The following is a 20,529-nucleotide window of genomic DNA, read 5'->3' as shown; positions in this document are numbered from 1 at the left end:
GCCAGTCATTTACATCTGTGCCCACCAACCTCTTCTGTGTGAAATGGTACTTGTGACTTGGTGAGTGGAAGTGTGTGTGTGTGTGGGGGGGGGCATCTCAGAAGCCTGCTTCCCACCACTGCTCATGCATGCCATCCGCTTCTGCCAGTGGCATCTCAAGGACCTCCCGGATCAGTGGGCTGGCCGTGGTGCCTGGTGTCTTCTCAGAGTCAAATAAAACAAGATGGGATTCCAGCCTGTAGTGATGATGACTTGGAGAAATGGCCCACCTGTGGGAGCCCGTTCTGGGGTTCCTCGTGGCTTTACCCAGCAGGTCCTCATAGAGGATGATCAGGACCACGGGCCTGAGTGCAGGTGTCTGAGATGGTCTGCACTTGGCTGTGCTGGGGGAGGAGGTCTTTTGCTCCACCCCTTGGCGTCTCTATAAAAACCCTGGACCAGAGACAGTCGGGCCCCGTTGGAATAGGTTCCAGGCCCTCTCGAGGCTATCCTTTATTTTCTATCTGTTTATCTCCGCAAGATGCTCCGCTATAAATCCTTCTATCTAATATTTCCTGCTGCTCGCACTCAAGAAAACTCTGGGAAGCTGTGGGGGTGGTGGGTAAACGCCCCACAGAATGGCGCCGTGAACAGGGACTAAAGAAAAAAAAAAGGGACTAAAGAAAAAAAGGGACTAAAGAAAAAAAAGAGACTAAAGAAAAAAAGGGACAAAAAAAGGGGGGACTAAAAACAAATGAACAGGAACTAAAGACAAATGAACAGGGACTTAAGATAAAGTAATAGGGACTAAAGATAAAGGAAAATAATAGTTTTAATACAGAGTTTTTGGTGAAAGTGCTGAGTCAGCCCTGCCAGTGGAAAGGCATGCCGGTGTTATGGAATATATATATTTTTATATATATTTTTTGGTGAGGCAGGGGTTTTATCCTCGAGAGAAAAGGAAAGCGGACTGGAAGGATGTCCGATGCTGCAGCGAAATTCTCTTCTGTCAAAATTTTCTATCTTCTATCCCTTTCTCAGTTTCTATCTGTGATAAGTATAAGATATAGGGTAGTAATATAGTTAGGAAAAACTTAGAAGTGTAAGATTGTGTAGGAAAAAATAAGTAAGGCAACTAGACAGAAAAACTCGTCAATTTTCTAACTTTGGGGGCTTTGAAAGCAAACTGGGGAAAAAAAATCTTTCTTTGGGCTTTTCGGGTAGTAAAAAAGCTCTTCTTGGAGCTTTTGGGGAAGAAAAAGTTTCCTATGGAAGCTTTTGACCTGGGGACAGCTGAAATGCTAAGTCCAAGCAGCAGGAGAAAGTAATTTCTCCCTGAGGCAAAAATGGGGGTGTAAGAAGTCAAAGTTTAAAGTTGGGAAGTTTTGGGAAAAGTTGGTCTTTCTCCTGGGGGGAAAAATCTTTCTCTTAAACGCTAAAGCTTTTCTTGGAAAATTTGGGGCAAAAAAATCTCTCTAAAAAGCCTTAATCTTTCTCAAAAGCTCTCTTAAACTTAAAAACTAAATGTCCTTCTGAGAGAGGACAAAAATTAGAATCACCTGAAGATATTAGTATGGGGACCACCTGTGATTAGCTCTAAGGGAAAACAACAAACTTAAGACAGCAAAACCTCTAAGTTCTCTTTCAAGCTTTAAAAATCCTCCCTGCAATGCAGGAGGCAGGGACAAGTTCCTAAAAACCTCTTCTAAGCTCTGTCTCTTCAAGCTAGTAAAAGACAGTGGGTCAGAGTACCCTGAGGGAAACGCTTGGGGAGAGCAAGGGTGAACAGCTACAGAGAGCCCAAAAGGGCAGCAAACTTTACCTGAGAAAAGAAAAAAGCCAAGTTTCACAGTTACAGCCGAGCTGAGGCAACAAAGGTTTTGAGCGTTTCAGAATGAAAAGGTGCTCCTAATGTCCTATGCAAAGATTCCCTGAAACTGTTAGCATTGTATCCTCGCTTCTGAGCAAAAACCCAGAGGCGACTGGCCAGCGTCTCTGAGTTGGAGTCCATTTCGGGGATACTAGGGTCCCTGCAGTTGTAAACTTCCTGGAGCACAGAGCTGAGGCAGGAAGGTGCAGGACCCAGGGGAAGATTGCTAATGAACAAACAAAGCTAAAGCCGGTGGGAACGGCACAGTTGTCTGCTTTCCTACAAGTCCTGGGTTGATAGGTCCACAGCTGCAAAAAGAAATCTGAAAAAAAGCTTTCCTATCAGAGAAAGGACCTTTCTGGGAAAACAGTAAAGCTGAACTGTGTCTGAAGCAGTCGTGCTGCCGAGTCAGAACGCTGTCTGGGGAAAGAGCCCAGCCAGGGCAGAACAGAACTATCCAGGAGTAAAGCTCTTTTCTGTCAGAGAAAGCACCTCTTTGAGAAAAGCTTTGTTTCAACTGACTCCCGATGAAATGAGGGAGTGTAGCCCTGAGGGGCCATTGACTCTGGCATAAGCTCTGTCCTTGAGCACCCAGACAAGCAAAAGCAACCCACTGGGGTACTGGGCCAGGTGAAGGCCTGATGAGGCAAAGCACCTGTCCTAATGGGAGTTTAGAAATGGCAAAAACCTCCCTTGTTAGATTTTCAGTCTGTACGCAAACCACACAGACCCCGAAAATAGAAACGGACAAAAGCCCCTACCTTCAGTAGCAGGGAAAGCCGCCACTGTAGTGTCGGAAACTGTTTCTGGGGTAGAGGGGATAAACTGAGACCAAACTGGATACTGTCAGGGAGAAATACTCTGAAGAAACAGAGGGAACAGATTCCTCCCCAGAAAATGCATGACCTGACAAAGTTGCTCGAGTTTGAGGCAGTTTCGGGGGAGAAAAGAAAGCCCCTACCTCCAAAGCAGCTAGCAGAAGTACAGAGCCACAGACAGATACCTGAAGCTCTGCATCTGGGGGGGGGGGGGGGAGGAACAAGCAAAATGAGAATAAGATCAGTGGGAGAAAATCTCTCTGAAAGAGCTATGGAAAAGCTGTTGTACGTGATCTTGTTTTTCACTGACTGGCTAAGGCAAGCACAAGCAAAGTTGCTATCAGAAATGCCAGCCTCAATGCGCGCTAACGAGGCAGGTGTGGATCTGATCCGGGGGCCAGTGTCTGATGAAGTTGAAACACCTGTTAAAGCCAGCTGAGGAGAATAGAAACCTCCCAATGTGCCATAGCTGAAAATGTAAAATGCTTGTTCAAATCTCCCATTGCAAAAGCAAAAAACTTTGTTCAAACCTCCCGGGCAAGAATTTGTAAGCAAGTCTGGTAAAAGAGAACCAGTTGACTCTCAGACCCAAAAAGAACTATGGGAAATGACTGATATAAGGGAAATGATATAAAGGACTGATATAAGGGACTGATATTATTATGGACCGACATAAGGGAAATGCATTCTGGGAAATGTAGTTTTTCTGTTAAAGATGGCGACATTGCCCTGAAACACTTTTGTCAGCTCTAAAATTAAAATACAGCTTTTAAAAGAAAAAGGGGAAAAGTCGTCTAAGGGTTTAAGTGTCAGTTCCAATGAAAAATTGAAAGGATACGGAACTAGGTGCTTCGCGGTTTGGGGCTCCATTGGTAAAATGCCTTATTTACCCTAATAGCTGTGCAAAGTTTTTACGGCAGTTGGATGACAAAAAGCTACCTATAAGAGCAAACAAGTCACTTTAAAATCCTTAAAATACCACCTAATAGCTGTGCAGTTTTTGATGAAGAGCTTTACAGCAGCTAAATATGGTAATTTCACCCTCAGTGTGAAGTAAAGTTTCTCAGTAGAACAAACCAAAAGCACTGCTGTGATAGAAACGTTTGTTTGAGTTGAAGTTCTTAGGGGAGCTATTATGAATTTGGGTGAAGGGACAGCCTCTAGTTAAAAACTGTTTACCGCTGACAGTGCATCTCTGCTGGTCTGGAACGCCTGAGAGAACTGGCAACTCTGGAGTGTGGTTTCGTCCCGAGAATGTTACAATCCCCTAGCAACAAGTATCACAACTCTATAATGACAACACTCACTAAATCCCAGTGCTTTATAACAAAGCTGACTATAAACTCTAAACTTTAGAAATGATGTACGTACTTCCTGTCTAGTTAAGAGAATCTTTCTAATAGAGATGGTGATAATAATTAAGAGTAAGAAGTAGAAAGATGAAAATAAGATAAGTTAGTTTGTAGAAATTCTGTCTTGTTAGATATCTGTTAAGAAATCTTTAGGTGTTTGCTAAGTTAGATATATGCTAATGGTAGCCTATATAAGTTTGTAAAATAGATCTATAGAGTTCCTTTAAGAATATAAGCTTGTAAGAAGTATCTAAGGTAGTCTTAAGACATGTAGTAATAAGCTTGTAAGATGCTAGTTGTAAATGTAAGTTTAAATAAGAAATAAGATAGAATGAATATAAGTATATAAGAATTAATAAGAAATATATTTGCTAAAGTAGTTCTATAGTTTCCTTAAAGTATAAATAAGTAGATGTTAATATATTATATGTGTTTGTAAAAATGTGTAAATGTTGAGTGAGTTTATGCTTAAGCACATGTTATGTCAGTTTGTGAAAAAGTGTAAATGTTAAGTGTGAGTCTATTAATGTATATGGTGAAAACACCTGAGACACAGGAGATAGTGTCCTAGTAGACTGCAAAGTAGGCAGTCTGAATGGTTTCAAAAGCTCCAGAAGCCACTAAGAAGCTAAGAATGGCGGATGCCAGAACCAGCACAAGGCATCCGCAGCTGAGATCGGTGGAATATCAATGCAGTACAGAAAAACCTGAGCTAACAGCAAAAACGGTGCAGTCTAAAATATTACTATAACTAAAAAGGTCTGTCTGTGAGAACAAAAGTTGCAGAGACGCTTGTTTGAACAAAGATTGTTAACGGCAAAAAGTTTTGGTTGTAAAACGTCTCTTCATATTTGGAAGTGAAAGCCTGATACCAGAATTTATTTCTTGAACTTTTTGAACTTAAAATGAGATAAAATTACAAAAAGATTTTGGTTATGGATTTCTTCAAATTTGGAAGGCTAGTACCAGAATTTATCATTTGAATTTTGGTACTTAAATGAAATGAACAATAGAGATTTCATTGCAATGGGACAATTTTGAGCTTACTTATAGCAATGACCTAGGAATGGTTTCTGGAATTGGGTTAAAAATGGAACTGTTTAAATGAAGAAATGTATTTCTACTTAGAATCAAGATGCAATTTTGTGTATGCGTATATGCTTTATTAACTGGTGATTTATGAGTTGTTTTGTGAAACTGTTTATGTAAAAATGAAATTACTTATGGAACTGGTTTTGTGTTACAAATGGAACTGTTCAAACAGATAAGTTTGGGTTCCTCTAACTAGGTTTGAGACTGTTTAAAAAATTATAAAGAAAAGGAGGAGCTATGAGATTGAATTATGTTCGCAGAAACCTATTGATATTAATGCACCCTGGTTTTGTGGAGTTAAGAAAATATTTAAGTTTGATGTAAATACATCAAAGTTTTTCCTATGTTAACAAGAAAATTCAAATGATTGAGTTAAAGTTGTAAGACGGAGAAAATTGTTAACTATATATAGCACCATATATGCTAATTCTAATGGTTCTGTTAAGAGTTTGCTTTGAGTTGTAAGATTGAGAGAATTGTGATTATGTATAGCAATATTTATGTTAACCTGTTAATGGTAATGATGAAGCTAAGGGATTCTTTAAGTTTGTAGTCGCCTTAAGAGTTTTGGTTTAGAAAGGGCTTGAGGCAGCTAAGACTGCTATGGTCACCTTGGACCTAATTCAAAAGAGAAATGCCATCTATATCATCCTCTACTCCCATACTGGGAGGTGTAACAGCTATGGAGATTGCTGTAAGCCATTAATAGTTATTTTTTTATATATTAAGAAGGGGGGACCTGTGGGAGCCCGTTCTGGGGTTCCTCGTGTCTTTACCCAGCAGGTCCTCATAGAGGATGATCAGGACCACGGGCCTGAGTGCAGGTGTCTGAGATGGTCTGCACTTGGCTGTGCTGGGGGAGGAGGTCTTTTGCTCCACCCCTTGGCGTCTCTATAAAAACCCTGGACCAGAGACAGTCGGGCCCCGTTGGAATAGGTTCCAGGCCCTCTCGAGGCTATCCTTTATTTTCTATCTGTTTATCTCCGCAAGATGCTCCGCTATAAATCCTTCTATCTAATATTTCCTGTTGCTCGCACTCAAGAAAACTCTGGGAAGCTGTGGGGGTGGTGGGTAAACGCCCCACACCCACCCTAGAGGGTTAGCAGACATCAATGTGGGGGACAGGAAGCTAGCACCATCATCTGCCTCTGGCCAGCCACTCCAAGCCTGGGGCCCCATCCTGGCAGAGCCCCCCACAGCCTGTACATTAGGCATTTGGGGAATCTGCTGTCAACAGTGTAGGCATTAGACTGGAAGTTCCCTTCCCCCAGAATATGCTGGGTAATCCTGGTGAGCCTGAGAAGCCCTGGCTCTAAGACAGGCCTGGAAACTTGGCCCCCTGGATCTCTGCCGTCCACTCACCCAGTGTGCCCTCGATCGCCAGCAGGGGGAGCCAGCGAGGAAGCCAGCTCTTCAAACCTGCTCCTGGCATGAGCTAAATGGGAGATCTCTGACCTTTGCTCTGCTGCTCCTGGAGGGATGAGGAAGTTCTCTGGTCTCTAACCTTCCCCTGAGAGAGGGGCACAGGCAGATAGCACCCCAGTCCACTGGCCCCTTCCTCAGCTTCGGGGGGTGGGAGTGGGTGGACTACAAGCCCAAGGCTTCTCTAGGCAGCTTGCCGCCTCCTGCCTGGGAATTCAGCCTTCAGGACAGACAATCAGCATGGACAGAAATGAGCAGACTGCCTGTAATAAGTACATCTTCCATATTTGCTCAGACACTCACCCGCAGCTATGTCCCGGGCTCCGTTCCCAGGGAAACGGCTCTTTCTTTCTTTTTTTTTTTTTTTTTTTTTTTTCCATCACAGGCAATTTATTTTGTTCTATTCATTCACAGTTAATACAGAAAATACTTGGAAACATTTCCATATAATGTTTGACACAGAAATCATCAAATAGAAGTATACAATCGGCCGGGCGTTGGTGGCGCACGCCTTTAATCCCAGCACTCGGGAGGCAGAGCCAGGCGGATCTCTGTGAGTTCGAGGCCAGCCTGGGCTACCAAGTGAGCTCCAGGAAAGGCGCAAAGCTACACAGAGAAACCCTGTCTCGAAAAAAGAAAAAAAAAAAAAAAAAACCAAAAAAAAAAAAAAAAAAAAAAAGAAGTATACAATGTTGACAGGAGGCAGTACATTTATAATTTATAACCCCAAATGTATTTATAAATTAGAAATGGAAAAATCTACAAATGAAATTATGAAGGTTCACCAAAGTCATTTAATCTGTCAGTTTCTCATTCATTTTTATGTCTTAATAATATTCTATTGTATGAGTAAGCTACATTTTATTTCTCTCCAGTATTTGATAGCTATTTGAGTTGTTTTAACTTTTTTACTATTAGCAACACACTGCTGTAAACATTCATGTACATGTTTCATAGGTGAACATTTCAGTAGTTTGAGGGTATATTCCTAAGGGTAGAATTGTTGAATAACAAAGTAACAATGTTTTGCATTTTGACCAACCACCAAACTGTTTTGCCAAAGTGGCACACCATTTTACAATCTCACCAAATCCTTGTTTTTAAGGCTCTGATTTTTGTACAAAAGCATTCAATCATTCTGTCAGACCAAACCAGGAAAAGTAAGCTATAGTTCAGAGCTGTTCTATTCCATTTACTATGCAAAGCCATTCTTGGCGTTTGCAACTCTCAGCCCTTTTGAGTATTCTTGCAGTGTTCACCTTTTCCTCAACCACTTTTTTTTTTCTTCTTTTTTTCTGGTTTATTTCTATCTATTACAAATGTATAAAAAATCCTCCATCAACGCTGCTGATAGCAGCAGAACCTTGAGAAATATACCTTTGGTTTGCCTCAGAAAAGGAACACATATTGCACTGTAAAGTTTATAAAATTGGCGCAAAACATTGTGATAATGTTACAATACCAGTTTTAAGAGTTCAGTGACTAATGGGGAGCCAATGGGATACATGCAGAACTGTGAAAGTGATCTCACTTAGCCAGCTGTACACGTAGACTGTAAATCTACATTCAGATCATTTCTGAACTCTTTCTTAAGCATACTCCATCAAGCAGACCTGAGTTCAAACCAGAGAGAACACTGACCCGGACACACGGTCCTCTGCTAGAGAGCAGAGAGAGCCGAAGAAATCAGAGGTGTTCTGGCTCCCACAGGCTTAGGGTACAGCGGACGGTTGGGCTCTTCATGCACATGTGTGTGAGTGTGCATGTGTGTGTGTGACCTCTCTGGCTTGATGGGAGCGTGAGGGGAGAGGCCTGGTTGCTGCCCCTGTGAAAGCAGTACTTGCTTTGCCAGTTCCCCAGTGCCTTGCCCCGAGTGTAGCTGAAATACAAAAGTCTGGGCTGGGTGTGTGTATGCACACCTCATGGTAAGATTTCCCCAACAGCTTTGATGGAGCTTCACCTGAACCCCAACCGCAGAGCACTTCCAGTGTCTGGTGGTGCATGCTAGCCCATCCCCACCCTCGGCCCAGGACCTGGTGCACGCCGGGAAGCCTTGCTGCTGCTGTAGAGAGCTGGGCAGCCTCTGATGTGGTGACGTGTTGTCTCTTTCCAGTAAGCACTACCCCGTGTACTCCCTCAATGTGGCCTCCATGTGGCTGAAGCTGGGAAGACTGTACATGGGCCTGGAGAACAAGGCTGCTGGCGAGAGAGCCCTGAAGAAGGTGCGTTTCGGGCTTGAGGGTGGGCGTCCAGGCAGTGAGGTCTGCTTTGCACTCACATGCGCCCCAGTGCCGGGGAGGCCGGTGGCCACAGGGGTTGAGGAGGGCGACCAGCTCTAGACTATGGCCATGGCCTTCCAGGGTGCTTTCAGCAGCTGGAGGCGGGGTACGCTGCGAAGCCCATGCTTGTTCTAACCAGGCCCTTCAGGACAGGAGTGTACACAGCAAGGGACTGAGCTGGGAGCAGGGGGAGAGTTCTCCACCTGCCTGCACTGAGAACCCAATGCCTGGTCTGGAGTCAGGGGCTGGGTCTAGAGAGTCACTCAGGGTTAGGATGTTGCATGGGCAAACTCTGAAATGAACTTAACTGTGGTCTCCATTCATGGAAGCCAGTCACGTGGGCTGCTCTTAGAGCAGTGAGGTAGAGTTTCTTGAGGGGAAGGCTCAAAGGGGCCACCTAAGGAGTCCAGGGTGCATGGTGGTCCTTCAGGTGGGAACCTTGAAGCTGGAAGCTTTGCCCTCACCAGCTGTGCTGGGATAAAACACTTGTGCTGAAGGCACAGGGCCCCCAAGCATGTGGTGTGTGTGTGTGTGTGTGTGTGTGTGTGTGTGTGTGTGTGTGTGCGCGTGTACACATGTGCAGGTGTACTTATAAACAAAAGACAACCTCAGGTTGTCCCTCAAGATAGTCCACAGTGTTGGCAGAGTTTCTCAGTGACTTGGAGGTCACAGATTTAGGGCAGGCTGCTCTGCCATTGCGTTCCCAGGATCCTCCATCATCAGTGCCAGCTTGGGCCGTCCACCGTGCTCAGCTTCCTTCCGTGGGTCTGGGCCTGGGACTCAGGTCTGGGCCTGGGACAACAGTTTACTTTCTGAGCTGTCGCCCCAGCCCTGCCGTCCCTGTGGAGAGCCCCTTCTGGGAGCTCGTCCTCCCGAGGAGGAATCATCCTCCTGAGAGGAAGAATCCCTTTCTTTTACATGGATGTTGACAGCGCAATGAGACTTCGGAGTTGGTCTGCCCAGTCCCCCACATTTCCCAAAGCATCTGTGGAGTATTTTGGAAAATGGGGTCACACCCCACACATCCCAGATTGAAGAATCAGGGTCTGGCTAAGGTGACGTGTGAGTTGTGTGATTGACTATTAGTGTCATGTCCATTGTCTCGGTGACGCCAGGGAAGAACACCCAGTTAGGTCACCATTGGAAAACATCAGTGAGTCTAAAATGTCTAGAATGGTGGGTTCAAGGCATGGTGTGAGGTGAGGCCCTCTGGGTCTCCTCCTGGGTATCTGCAGGGTGAGGAGGAGACCATGAGAGGCTGCTTGCATGCTGTGTCTTGAAGTGCTGATGTGCAGCATGGCCTGCTGAACTGGGCGCAGTGGGCCAGGAGCCTGGGGTGGGCTCAGCTGTCCCTTGTCTTGCTCTCTCCCAGGCCATTGCCATCATGGAAGTAGCTCACGGCAAGGACCATCCGTACATCTCCGAGATCAAGCAGGAAATCGAGAGTCACTGACTGTGTCCCCAGCTTTTCTTCAGAAACCTCAGAGGACTTGAATGTTTCCAACCCCACGGGCCACCCCAGCCTTCTGCAAAGCCTAGCTCGTGCTGTGTCTTCAGGTTCATGTTCAGCTCTGGCCTTAAATTCATCTCCAGTGCTTTCCTTTTTAGTAAGGGTCATGGCATGATTTCATGTAATATAGATTTTGGGGGCAGATTGAGCTTTAAAAATGCAATTATTTTTCCTCCGTGCCTGTTGGAATGCTCTGCACAGAGCTGAATGAGGAAAGAATAAAAGCCAGTCCTTGAAGTGTCTGTCTTCTTGCATCTGTGAGGACATGCTTGTGTGTGCATGCGTGCGTGAGTGTGCGGTGGGGAGGCTCCTTCAGTCCTAGAGCCCAGGTCTCTGCCCAGGAGTGGGGCCAGTCATCTTTGGTCTGCAGTTACTTTCCCAGAACAGTGATTCTGGAGGAAGCCAGCGGGCAGGAGGGAAGGTGCTAGGCACAGTCATCCGGCCTGGGTGCCCCTCCCTGGCAGGACTTGGCCTCTTCCAGGCTTCTCTTTGGCACCTTCTAGAGATGCTTAGCAATGCTTCATCTTCCTGCCATTTCCCGTCTCGTTCCGTGGACTATTCCCTGTGCATGACTCTCCTGTTTTGGAAGGACTCCAGGGTAAGCTTGAGGAGGAAAAAATAATTCCTTACCAACGGTGTGTTGTGAACAAACACTGGTCTCTACCCCCACGCCAGCAGGAGTCCAGCTCCTGCCAGCCTGGCAGCCTAGACCTCAGCAGGCTTGGCCTGTTAGCAGTCCCTAGGCCAGGAGCCCACGGCACCCCGAGGGCAGGGATGGTTCTCAGGAAAGTCTGCACCCCAGAGAGAGGGGTTTCCCCGCTAGATGGCCAGTAAAACTTAATAGAGTCCCACCCCCCCCCCACACGCCTCCGGTTGTCACAGTCACCATCGGAAGATGGCTTGAATGACTGACGGTAGCACCCATGTGCCCCTCTCTCCCTCACCTACATATGGACAATCTCAGTTTGGCACACACAGCGGGTGAGGTCCTTCAGTGACCGTCTCCTGTATGCAGGACACTGTATTCCTCTCCAGTGCGTGGAGAAGATGGAGACAGTCCCAGTCTTCATATCGACGCGCAGTGTTGGAAGAATGCCGATTCAGTGTACGTGCTACGGCCGAGCTTCCCACGAGCTTGGGCTGCCGTCTTTCTGTTATGAAGGTTTCAATTTCTCAGTAAATTAGAAACAAGGCGCCCTAGCCTGGAGGAGACGCCGCTGGTCACATCTGTCTGCCTTCCCCGGGTACGCCAAGGCGAGCCCAAGTGCTTTTTCTGGCTTAATAGTGGGCACCTTGTCCTGCACTTAGCAATTGGCCTTGTTCTTTCAACCTTAGAGTGTAAGAGTGCAGATGTCCTGATTTCCTCGAGACACTGGGTATGTGTTTTTATCTGTTTTTTTTTTTTCTTTTCTTCTCCCACTCTCCCTCCCTAACTTACTTTCTTTTTGACAGGGTTTCTCTATGTATCCCTGACTGTCCTGGAACTTGCGCTGTAGACCAAGCTGGCCTCGAACTGACAGAGATCTGCCTGCCTCTGCCTCCCCAGTGCTGGGCTTAAAAGTGTACATCCCACACCTGGCTCACATTAATCATCTTAAACATAACTCTGCTGATATGTAGTAGCATTAGGGGATCTATTCCTAGAAGTGTAATTTCCAGACCAAATAGGACATTATTTTACATTCTGAATAAATAGTGACTGTTTCTTTTACAGAATAAAAGTATCTGTTTTCCTCTCCCTCTAAGACTGTAAAAACAACACTAACATCTGTTCGTCTATTGTGGAAGCTATTTTATGCATTTGTTGCTGAGGTGGGTAGAAGCCATGTATAAGTAGGTATGGATGGCCGAGGTGTTTTCTGATCTCCTTTCTGACGCCGACACTGGAATGTATGTGTGGTTTTCTCACAAACGGTGGTCCTTCCGCCCAGCAACAGTCCAGTGCTTTTACCACCCGGGCAGCGTGGAACTGTGCACGTGAGGACTCAGTCCCTCAGGCCTGCCCCGGCTTCAGTGCTGGCCAGCAGGATGTCACTCACTTCCATCTGGCCTGGCTGCACAGTTGTGATTGGTCGGCCACAGCGGCTCCCCAGGCCGGGTCACTGTTGGACACACTGTTAACTGCTCGTTATGAAGGACACTGAACAGAGCAGAAGCCGCAGTCTGAGGAGTGCTGGGCGGGTTGCCTGCCACACTGCCCACAATGCTCACAGCAGCCTCCTAGACACCACCATCTGTTTCTAAGGGAGGTTCCATCACACAGGGAACTGCCAACCAGTCAGCAGCACCAAAGCGCAAGTGTGGAGCTGAGTGTTACAAGCTCCCAATTGGACTGTGGTCTCTAGGAAGAGCTTCCACTCTGGGGGTATTACCGAGGGGTCGGCCAGGAGTGGCCTTGTCGGTGCGAGGGAGCAATGAGGCTGGCGCTCTAGAACCCTTGTGAGAGCCAGGTGGGCGTGGCAACCCACCTGGAACCCCAGCACGAGGGAGGCAGAGACAGGATCCCTGGGGCGGGCTTCTTAGCCAGACTAGCTGAAACAGTACACTCTGGGTTCACCAAGCAAATCAGGGTTCAGTATAGGTGGAGAGAAATCGAGGAAGACACCCAATGCCAAGCTCAGGCCTGCACATATACCACACACATGCAAACACACATATGTAAATAATAATTATAATATAATAAGATTTTCTCGTTAGTACCTAGTAGATAGGGAGGGTCTCAGTGATAGAGTTCTCCTGGAACAAAAGGATCTCCTAGCACTCTCCTTCCTCACTTTTATTCAGGAAATTCCAAGGTTTTTGGACCTGTGTGCCAGGAACGAGAGGCCCAGAACACACACCTTCCTAGGATCCTACACTGGCCTTTGCCTGTTTTTGTCTGTGTCTTCCAGAACTTGACAACCCTGAAGTATATCGGGACGCTGGTCTTCCCTGTTGAAAATACTTCCACCTCCCCTCCTTTTTATGATAAATGGGCAGAGGCGAATGGTTTTCTATCTTTAGATGGAGAAAACATCTTTTTAGCTGTCTGTGATCCACCCAGGATTGTTTGAAGAGTTTAGTTGAGTTGCTGTTGCTGTGATAAAACACCCAGACAAAAATCAACTTAGGGGAAAAGGGTTTATTTTGGCTTTGGGTTCCGGAGGGATGGAGTCCGTTATGGAGGGGAAGACGCAGCTGCAGGCAGGGAACACACGGGGTGGGAGCAGGAGCCTGGCTGCTCACGTAGCAGAGAACGGCACCCAAGGCCCAACCCTAGAGACACACTTCCTCCAGCAAGGCTTGGCCTCCTAACGGTCCTTAGCCCCACAAACGGTGCCACTAACCGAGGACCAGGAGTCTATGAGAGACATGAGCCTGGGAGGGAAGTTCTGTATCCAAACAACAGCATCTGGTAAGGGTCCCAACTTTACATTTAATCAAGTTCTTAAAAGATTCCTTATTTCATGAAGATATGGATGTCCTCAGAGGCCAGAAAAGGATGTCAGATCCCCTGGAGCTGGAGTTACAGGCAGTTGTGAGCTTCCTGACATGAATGCTGGGATCCACAAGTCAGGTCCCACGGAAGGGCAGAGAACCTGAGCTTTCTCTCTACAGCCCACCCCCTACAACTCTAGAATCTTTAGAACTGGTTCTTTCTCTCTCCCACCCAGGGGGCCGCTGGGGGCTTTTCCAGGTCATAGCCAGTGAGACATGGAGGCTGAGCATCCTCAGAGTGTTCCTGTTCACAGATATGACAAGCTTATCAATTTGTCTAGATTTTTTGCCTCAAAAAAGGGTTTAGTTGTTTATACAGCCCAACACAGTCTTCTCAGTTCTTAGATTTTGTATTTTCTACAGCTAAGGAAAGTAAAATGTAAAATCACTAAACAAAAACCCGTTGAGATTCCCGCTTTTCATCACTCTAATGTATGCTTGTGCAAACGTGTATACAGTTTTTTGCACATACTTCTTTGGTTTGAGGGGTTCTTTTTCATCCCCCCCACCAAGCTGGAGAGATGGCTCAGTGGTACATGCTGCTCTTGCAGAGGACCTGGGTTTGGTTCCAGCAGCCCTGTTGGGTGGCTTACAACCTCCTGTAACTCCAGTTCCTAGGGATCTGACACCCTCTTCTGGCCTCAGCAGGCACTGCACTCATGTGCATACTCAGACACATTAAGTGCACATAATTTATAGTAAATATTTAAAAAGATTTTTCCCTCTTTGGCTCTGTTTATATTCTCTTTGGAGACAAACAGGTCTGAAAGTACTGCTGGCTTTAACATTTTTAAATTTTTTATGTGTATGAGTTTTGCCTCATATATGTATGTGTACTACATGTATGAACTAACCAAGGAGGCCAGAAGAGGCCACTGGACCCCCTGAAGTGATGTTTACAGACTGTTGTGACCTGCCATATGGGTGCTGGACTCTGAAAAAGCAGCCAGTGCTCTTAACCCCCAGCCGCCTCTCCAGCCCTTGCAGTGATGGTTTGATTTCTCAAGTGTCTACTGGAAATTGTTTTTGTAACCAGCTAAAGAGAATAAACCAGGCTTCCTCAGGGCTTGTCTCTCCGCCTGTCTCACTGCTCTCTGTTCTCGCTGGCCTATCTTGTGTTGTGTCTTTCAATAATATTATGTAGCTCTTATTTCAAGAGTTGTAATTGTCCCATAGACAAGGTCACCATAAAATGGAAATATTTCCATGTTTGCTAAAATGAACATCTCCTTTTGCCCAGGAGAGGCTCTCAGTGTTCCTACTCATAGGTGAGACAAGCTGGGTTGTGAATGGTTTACTGTTTATGGTGGTTTGAATGTAACTGGCCCCTGTAAGCCCATGGGGAGCGGCACCATTAGGAGGTGTGGCTTTGTTGGAGGAAGTGTGTCACTGTGGAGGTGCGCTTTGAGGACTCATATGCTCAAGCCACGCCCACAGTCTCAGACCACTTCCTGTTGCCTGTGAGTCAAGATGTAAGAAGTCTCAGCTCCTTCTCCAGCACCGTGTCTGCCTGCAGGCAGCCAGGCTCCCTGCCATGATGACAATGGACTGAACCTCTGAACTGTAAGCCAGCCCCAATGAAATGTTTTCCTTTGTAAGGGCTGCTGTGGTCAAGCCCCTGCCTCATCAGCAGTAGAACCCTGGCTGAGGAGGAACGCTAACGCTGCTGGCAGTTGTCAACATGGCCCCCGCTCACCAAGGGCACACAGCCTCCTTCACCCTCTTCACAAGGTGCTGCGGCCGGAGGGACCCAGAAGGGTCACCGCTTTAAACCTGGCGATGAGTTCAGCTTCCTCACAAAGCTGAAGGGCAAAGCCAAGGACATGGGTTTTCCACAGTGCCTTGCCTTCCACATCAACAAAGTGTCTGAGAGAAGGACAGTGGGGGAGGGGAGGGGCTTCTGGCTTGATAAGGGTTCCCTCTGAGTGTTCGAGAAAGACCCATTTCTGGGCTGTTTTCTCTGCTTTCCCGGGATTTGCTCCTCCTGTGTATCTTCCACAGTGAAGACACCAGAAACTGCAAATGAAAATAACTACGTCTGGAGGGAACCAGAAGGCGGTTTCCTAGCAGTCTTTGCTTACAAAACTGTTCCCCCCCTTTTTGGGTTTTTGAGACAGGGTTTCTTTGTGTAGCCTTCCTTGGCTGTCCTGGAACTTGCTCTGTAGACCAGGCTGGCCTCGAACTCAGAGATCCAGCTGCCTCTGCCCCTGGGTTAAAAGCATGTGCCGCCGCCACCACCCAGCTCAAAACTGATCTTCAAGTAGGAGACATTAGGGCCAGGGAGACGGCTCAGTCAGGAGAGTGTTGGCCACGTGATCACAAGGACCTGAGTTTAGTCCCCGGAACCCGTGAAACAAAGCAAGGCTTGGTGGCACATATGTGTCATCCCAGTGGTAGAGACAAGGTGCCCCGGGCTCCTGAGAAATGACACTAAAGGCTGGCCTCTGGTCTCCATGGGCACGGATGCACATGTGACTGCACACTCATACATGTGTGCACCCACACATGTACATATGTACAAAGTAAGGGACACCAGTGCATTCAACTGGTGCAGATGTGTTTATGAAAAGACGGGAGTGTTTTTTCTGAAAACAATCAAGGTTTATTGCATGTAGAAATCAATAGATATCTTTTACAAAAAAAAAAAAAAAAGGTTAGAATAAAGATCTCACATCTGTAAAGGCACATAGCAAACGTTTTATAGCAATGACAAGGACAGAGACAACATCCTCTAGGACCAATATCTAAATAAGACTTTGTAAAAACAGGAAACAGTGCAAAACAATACTGTCAACAGTCAGCTCCCTACACCTCGGGACTGTAAGAAGCTGCCAAGCAGGAGCTTATTGACTGATAGAAACAACTCATGGAACAGCATGCATAGCTTTACTGGAGGCTTTCGCTCTCCTCTCAGTGCCAGGGGAGTCTGCCTGTACAGTCAGCGTGACTATCGGGGCTTGGGAAGGAATGTCTTCCTGCCTTTCCGTCCTTCCCCGGCCCTCAGCTGCAGTTTGTGGGGAAGAGGCTTGACTAGCATCTCTGCTGAGGAGCAAGTGGCTGCCATGGACAGGGCGCTGAGTCCCAGCCTGGAATGCTTGTTTTACAGCTTCCCACATAGTGGGTGCTAGCTCGTGTCCAGGTCAGCTCACCAAAGCCAACCACATCTGACACGGCACTGCATTCCGTGGTGGAGGTAACTAGGCTTCCGTGGGCTGACCCAAGAACCCTAAAGCTAGCCAGTGTCTAAGCTGCGGGCGGGCGGGGGTGTCTATACATCATTTCAAAATAAAACCTATACATGTCAATTATTTTGAAGGAAACCAGAACTCACAACATTTGACAGAACACGGACCAAAAGAAAACATCAAAATACTGAATGAAGGAGTGACGCTAGTCTAGAGGAACAACTCGCCTGTTATATATGTGACAAGTCACAAAAGGTTACACTTTTAATAGTCATCTGCATATGTAAACCCCCTCCCAGGTCAGCTGACCACCGAGGGCTGGAGGACACACTGGAAGTCATCTCTGATGAAGAGTGAGCTTGTATCTGAGAAGATGCAGTTAAAGAACTTTAGGACCCCCAGGAGTGGCAGGGAACTTCAAAGGAGAGTGCACTAAAATTTTACAGGGTTTGCATCTAAATGAAATGGCTCCGAAGGAAGTTTTCAGTTCAACGCTGAAGGTATTTACTAGCTAACACTGTCTCTGAGGGAGGCAGGAGGCCCCAGAGAAATGCCAAGCGCGCCAGGCGCCTGAGCCACCTGGCTAAACTTGAAGCAGCATTCCTGAGGCCTGAGCAAGAGGTCCCACCCCAAGGCACGGAAAAACCCAGTCTAAAGGCTCGCTTGCTGGCTTCTCTCCTCACTGTCTTCCACCCCAGAGCGCCTGTCCCTGGAGGAAGAGGTCGGGGAGGAGCAAAGGCAGAAGGGCCGGACAGATAGCCTATCGTGGACTAACCATAAGTCACAGCACACCAGGGCAGGCTCCTGGGAAGCCCTGAGGTGACCTGTCCCGCCAGGGGACAGTCAGCAGCAAGAAGGCCCAGGAAGAAAACAGTCCAGCAAGCCAGAAACAGGTTAGACTGCAGGTTACCAAGCAACGCTGTCACCAAAAAGCCTGTGAAGGGCGCCTCAAAATAAATAGGAAACCCTGTTCCATCCCTACTTTTAATAGTGCTGGTATCAGTCTTTTTTTTTCTTTCTTCTTCTGGTACTGAGGGACAGTGTTACCAAGGCTGACAGGATGGAGGATGGCCTGGCTGTTAGAAATCTCCTGCAACCTTCATTTTGACCACTCCCCAGATCACATTTCTTGAGGCTGTGGAGCCATTTTTTTGTTTTGTTTTTTGTTTTTGTTAAATTAAGATTTCCTATGTTGACATTTTAGAGGGGTTTAAGACCATGGTCCCTTTGCCAGATTTAACATTTTGTGTGTGTGTGGGAGGGGGGGGGGTGTCTATGGGCAGGTAGGTTAAAATATAAAGTGAGCTTCAGAGGGCTGATCTGAGTGAGCACAGAAGCTTCTGAGATCTGGTCTGGGAAGCAGGTGAGTGAGCATGGGAAGTTCTGAGTGGGCAAAATGCCCCGGGAATGAAGACAGTGGCATCACAAAGGGGTGCCACCTCGTCCCCACACAACGAGAACACTCACAGGCGCTGCACAGCCCAGTGTTTGTACTGTGACTATACGTGACCTGCACAGGGACTCACATGCAAGAGGAGTTGTGAATGCTAACCACAGAAGTAGCGTGCATGGGCAGAACTCTCTGCTCACAAGCTGCCAGGGAGGGAGGGGCTGCAGGGCCAGGCAAGGAGTCTCCAGAGCAGCCATCCAGGCGCAGAGGTCACACGGCACAGCCCGTTACAGGCAGCAGGCAAGGAGCCCGGGAGAAGCAGGTCAGCACCGGAGCAGGGTCTTCCCAGGGCGTTCCATCGTAAGTTGACAACTCTGACATTACCCCAGGGTTCAAAAAATTGTATCCCCAATGAATTTTGGAGAGGAAATTCGGGGCTGATCTGGCCTCCTCCCATCATGACTTTGGACAAGCTCAGGGCACTTTTAATAAATGATGGATCGGCTGGTAAGACTACAGTAGAGGACTTGGTTAACCATATTTAGGCTGGCATATGCTCCAGCCCACCTGCCTGGCAATTGAATCTCCTTTAATTTATCTCTAAAATGAGGAGGCTGAATGGAGCTCTGAGCAGCAAGAACTGATTTCTAAACAGCAATATATTTATCCATCTATGAGAGCAGAGGACACCTGGTCACGGACAGGCTAACGGAGCAACGTCAGCGAGTATTTGAGAAAGACACACTTTGCGGTAAGCTGCAAAAGCTAAGAAGGGCGGACTCCTGGATGAAGACACCGATTCCCCTGAGCTGATAGTGGAGATGCAAAAGCTGAGCACAGGGAAGAGAGGCTGGACAAGCTGGTGGACCAGTGTCCCAGCTCCTCTAGAATAACGGACACCTGGACAAGCCATTTGGGTTGGCAGCATGTAGCTGAGCACACCTGCCTACTTCCCCAGACATGTGGACACTACTTTCTGCAGATGTCCCAGGAAGGGTGGCTCACACCGCCCAAGGACTTAGAAGCTGAGGCGAAGGCCAGCACATTTCTGCCTCTTTGCTCCGAGCGTAACCCTACAGGGCTGACTGTGACTTACCCCACCCTCCAGAGCCTGTGAGTCCATCACTCATCAAGTTGTAGGCCGCCAGGGGGGATGTGCAGTTCCCCTGGAAGACCCAAATCTCTCTATTAGAAGCTGAGTGGGCGGGCGGGAGTGCCACTCGTGAACAGAAACCGTTACATGAGGGCTTTGATGGCGGCCAACGAGAGCTCTGGCAAGAAACAGCAGCAGCAGAAATTTCGGTGAAATAGGGAAGCCAGAGCCCAGTGGCAGTGATGTGGCACTCTGTGGACAGAGCTGCTCCTAATACTGAGAAGAAACAACAGGGCCAGGGCTAGTTCATGCCCCTTGAGTTTATTCTAGAAGGTCCTGTATTCTTGCCCGCCTCACCTCAAGTAACTGGCACATCTTCCCCAAACAGAAACCAGTAACTAAATTGGCTCTCTCCACGAGTCATGCCACTAGAAATGAGACAGACTGGAAGGCACAGGGTGCTTGTTGCCTGAGGACGTTTGGGACCCGTTGATAACGTCACGCCTGAGGTCAGAGGATGCAGACCAGTGAGCTAGTGCTTAGACCAAGAAAGGGACCGAAGACCCCACAGAGCACGTCTGTCGACCCAGCCTGTCGGCATTCAGGGGCAGCTCCTGGCCCTAAGAGATGCAAGGCCATCGTGGCTAGGGTGCAGGATCACAAAGAACCAGGTCTCTGTCCACTAGCTCTTAGCTGAAGAAAAGATGCATGGCATTAGATCCTTAATGAACTGGGAAGAAATAAATTGTATGTATTCCATCAATCCAGAAAGTGCCCTCTATGTCTGGAAACTCAACATGGGTCAATCTATACCTTAAACTAGAAAAGACAGGAGAATGCTAACCTCCCCACCCACAGGAGGGGGCAGCTGAGAGCAAACGCTGACAGAGGGTAAGGGTATGGCTTGCTTAGGAGTTGGTGGTCACGTCCCACAAGGCCCACATCCTAAAGTCTACAAAGACCCTCTGTCCAGGCTAGGGGAGGTGACTGAGAGAGCCCAAGACTAAGGTCAAAAAGAAAAAAAAAAAGTCAGCTTACTTCTAACTGAAGAATAGTGAGTAG

At 47.3% G+C, this 20,529-nt stretch overlaps 1 protein-coding gene across 1 annotated transcript in view; it reads left to right on the top strand.

The window, feature by feature from the left end:
• The window catches only part of Smyd2 (SET and MYND domain containing 2), a 51,322-nt gene extending 40,763 nt beyond the window's left edge, over positions 1-10,559 (top strand). The window contains exons 11-12 of the mRNA XM_076548194.1: positions 8,647-8,755; positions 10,185-10,559. Coding sequence (XP_076404309.1) covers positions 8,647-8,755; positions 10,185-10,265 — 190 coding nt within the window. The 3' untranslated portion in view covers positions 10,266-10,559. The remainder of the gene's footprint in view (positions 1-8,646; positions 8,756-10,184) is intronic.
• Positions 10,560-20,529: the final 9,970 nt, after the last annotated feature.

The sequence above is a fragment of the Peromyscus maniculatus genome, chromosome 11, assembly GCF_049852395.1.
Source record: "Peromyscus maniculatus bairdii isolate BWxNUB_F1_BW_parent chromosome 11, HU_Pman_BW_mat_3.1, whole genome shotgun sequence".
Lineage (NCBI taxonomy): Eukaryota > Metazoa > Chordata > Mammalia > Rodentia > Cricetidae > Peromyscus > Peromyscus maniculatus.
The sequence above is the reverse complement of the archived record's forward strand: the minus strand, read 5'-3'. Positions and strand labels throughout refer to the sequence as shown.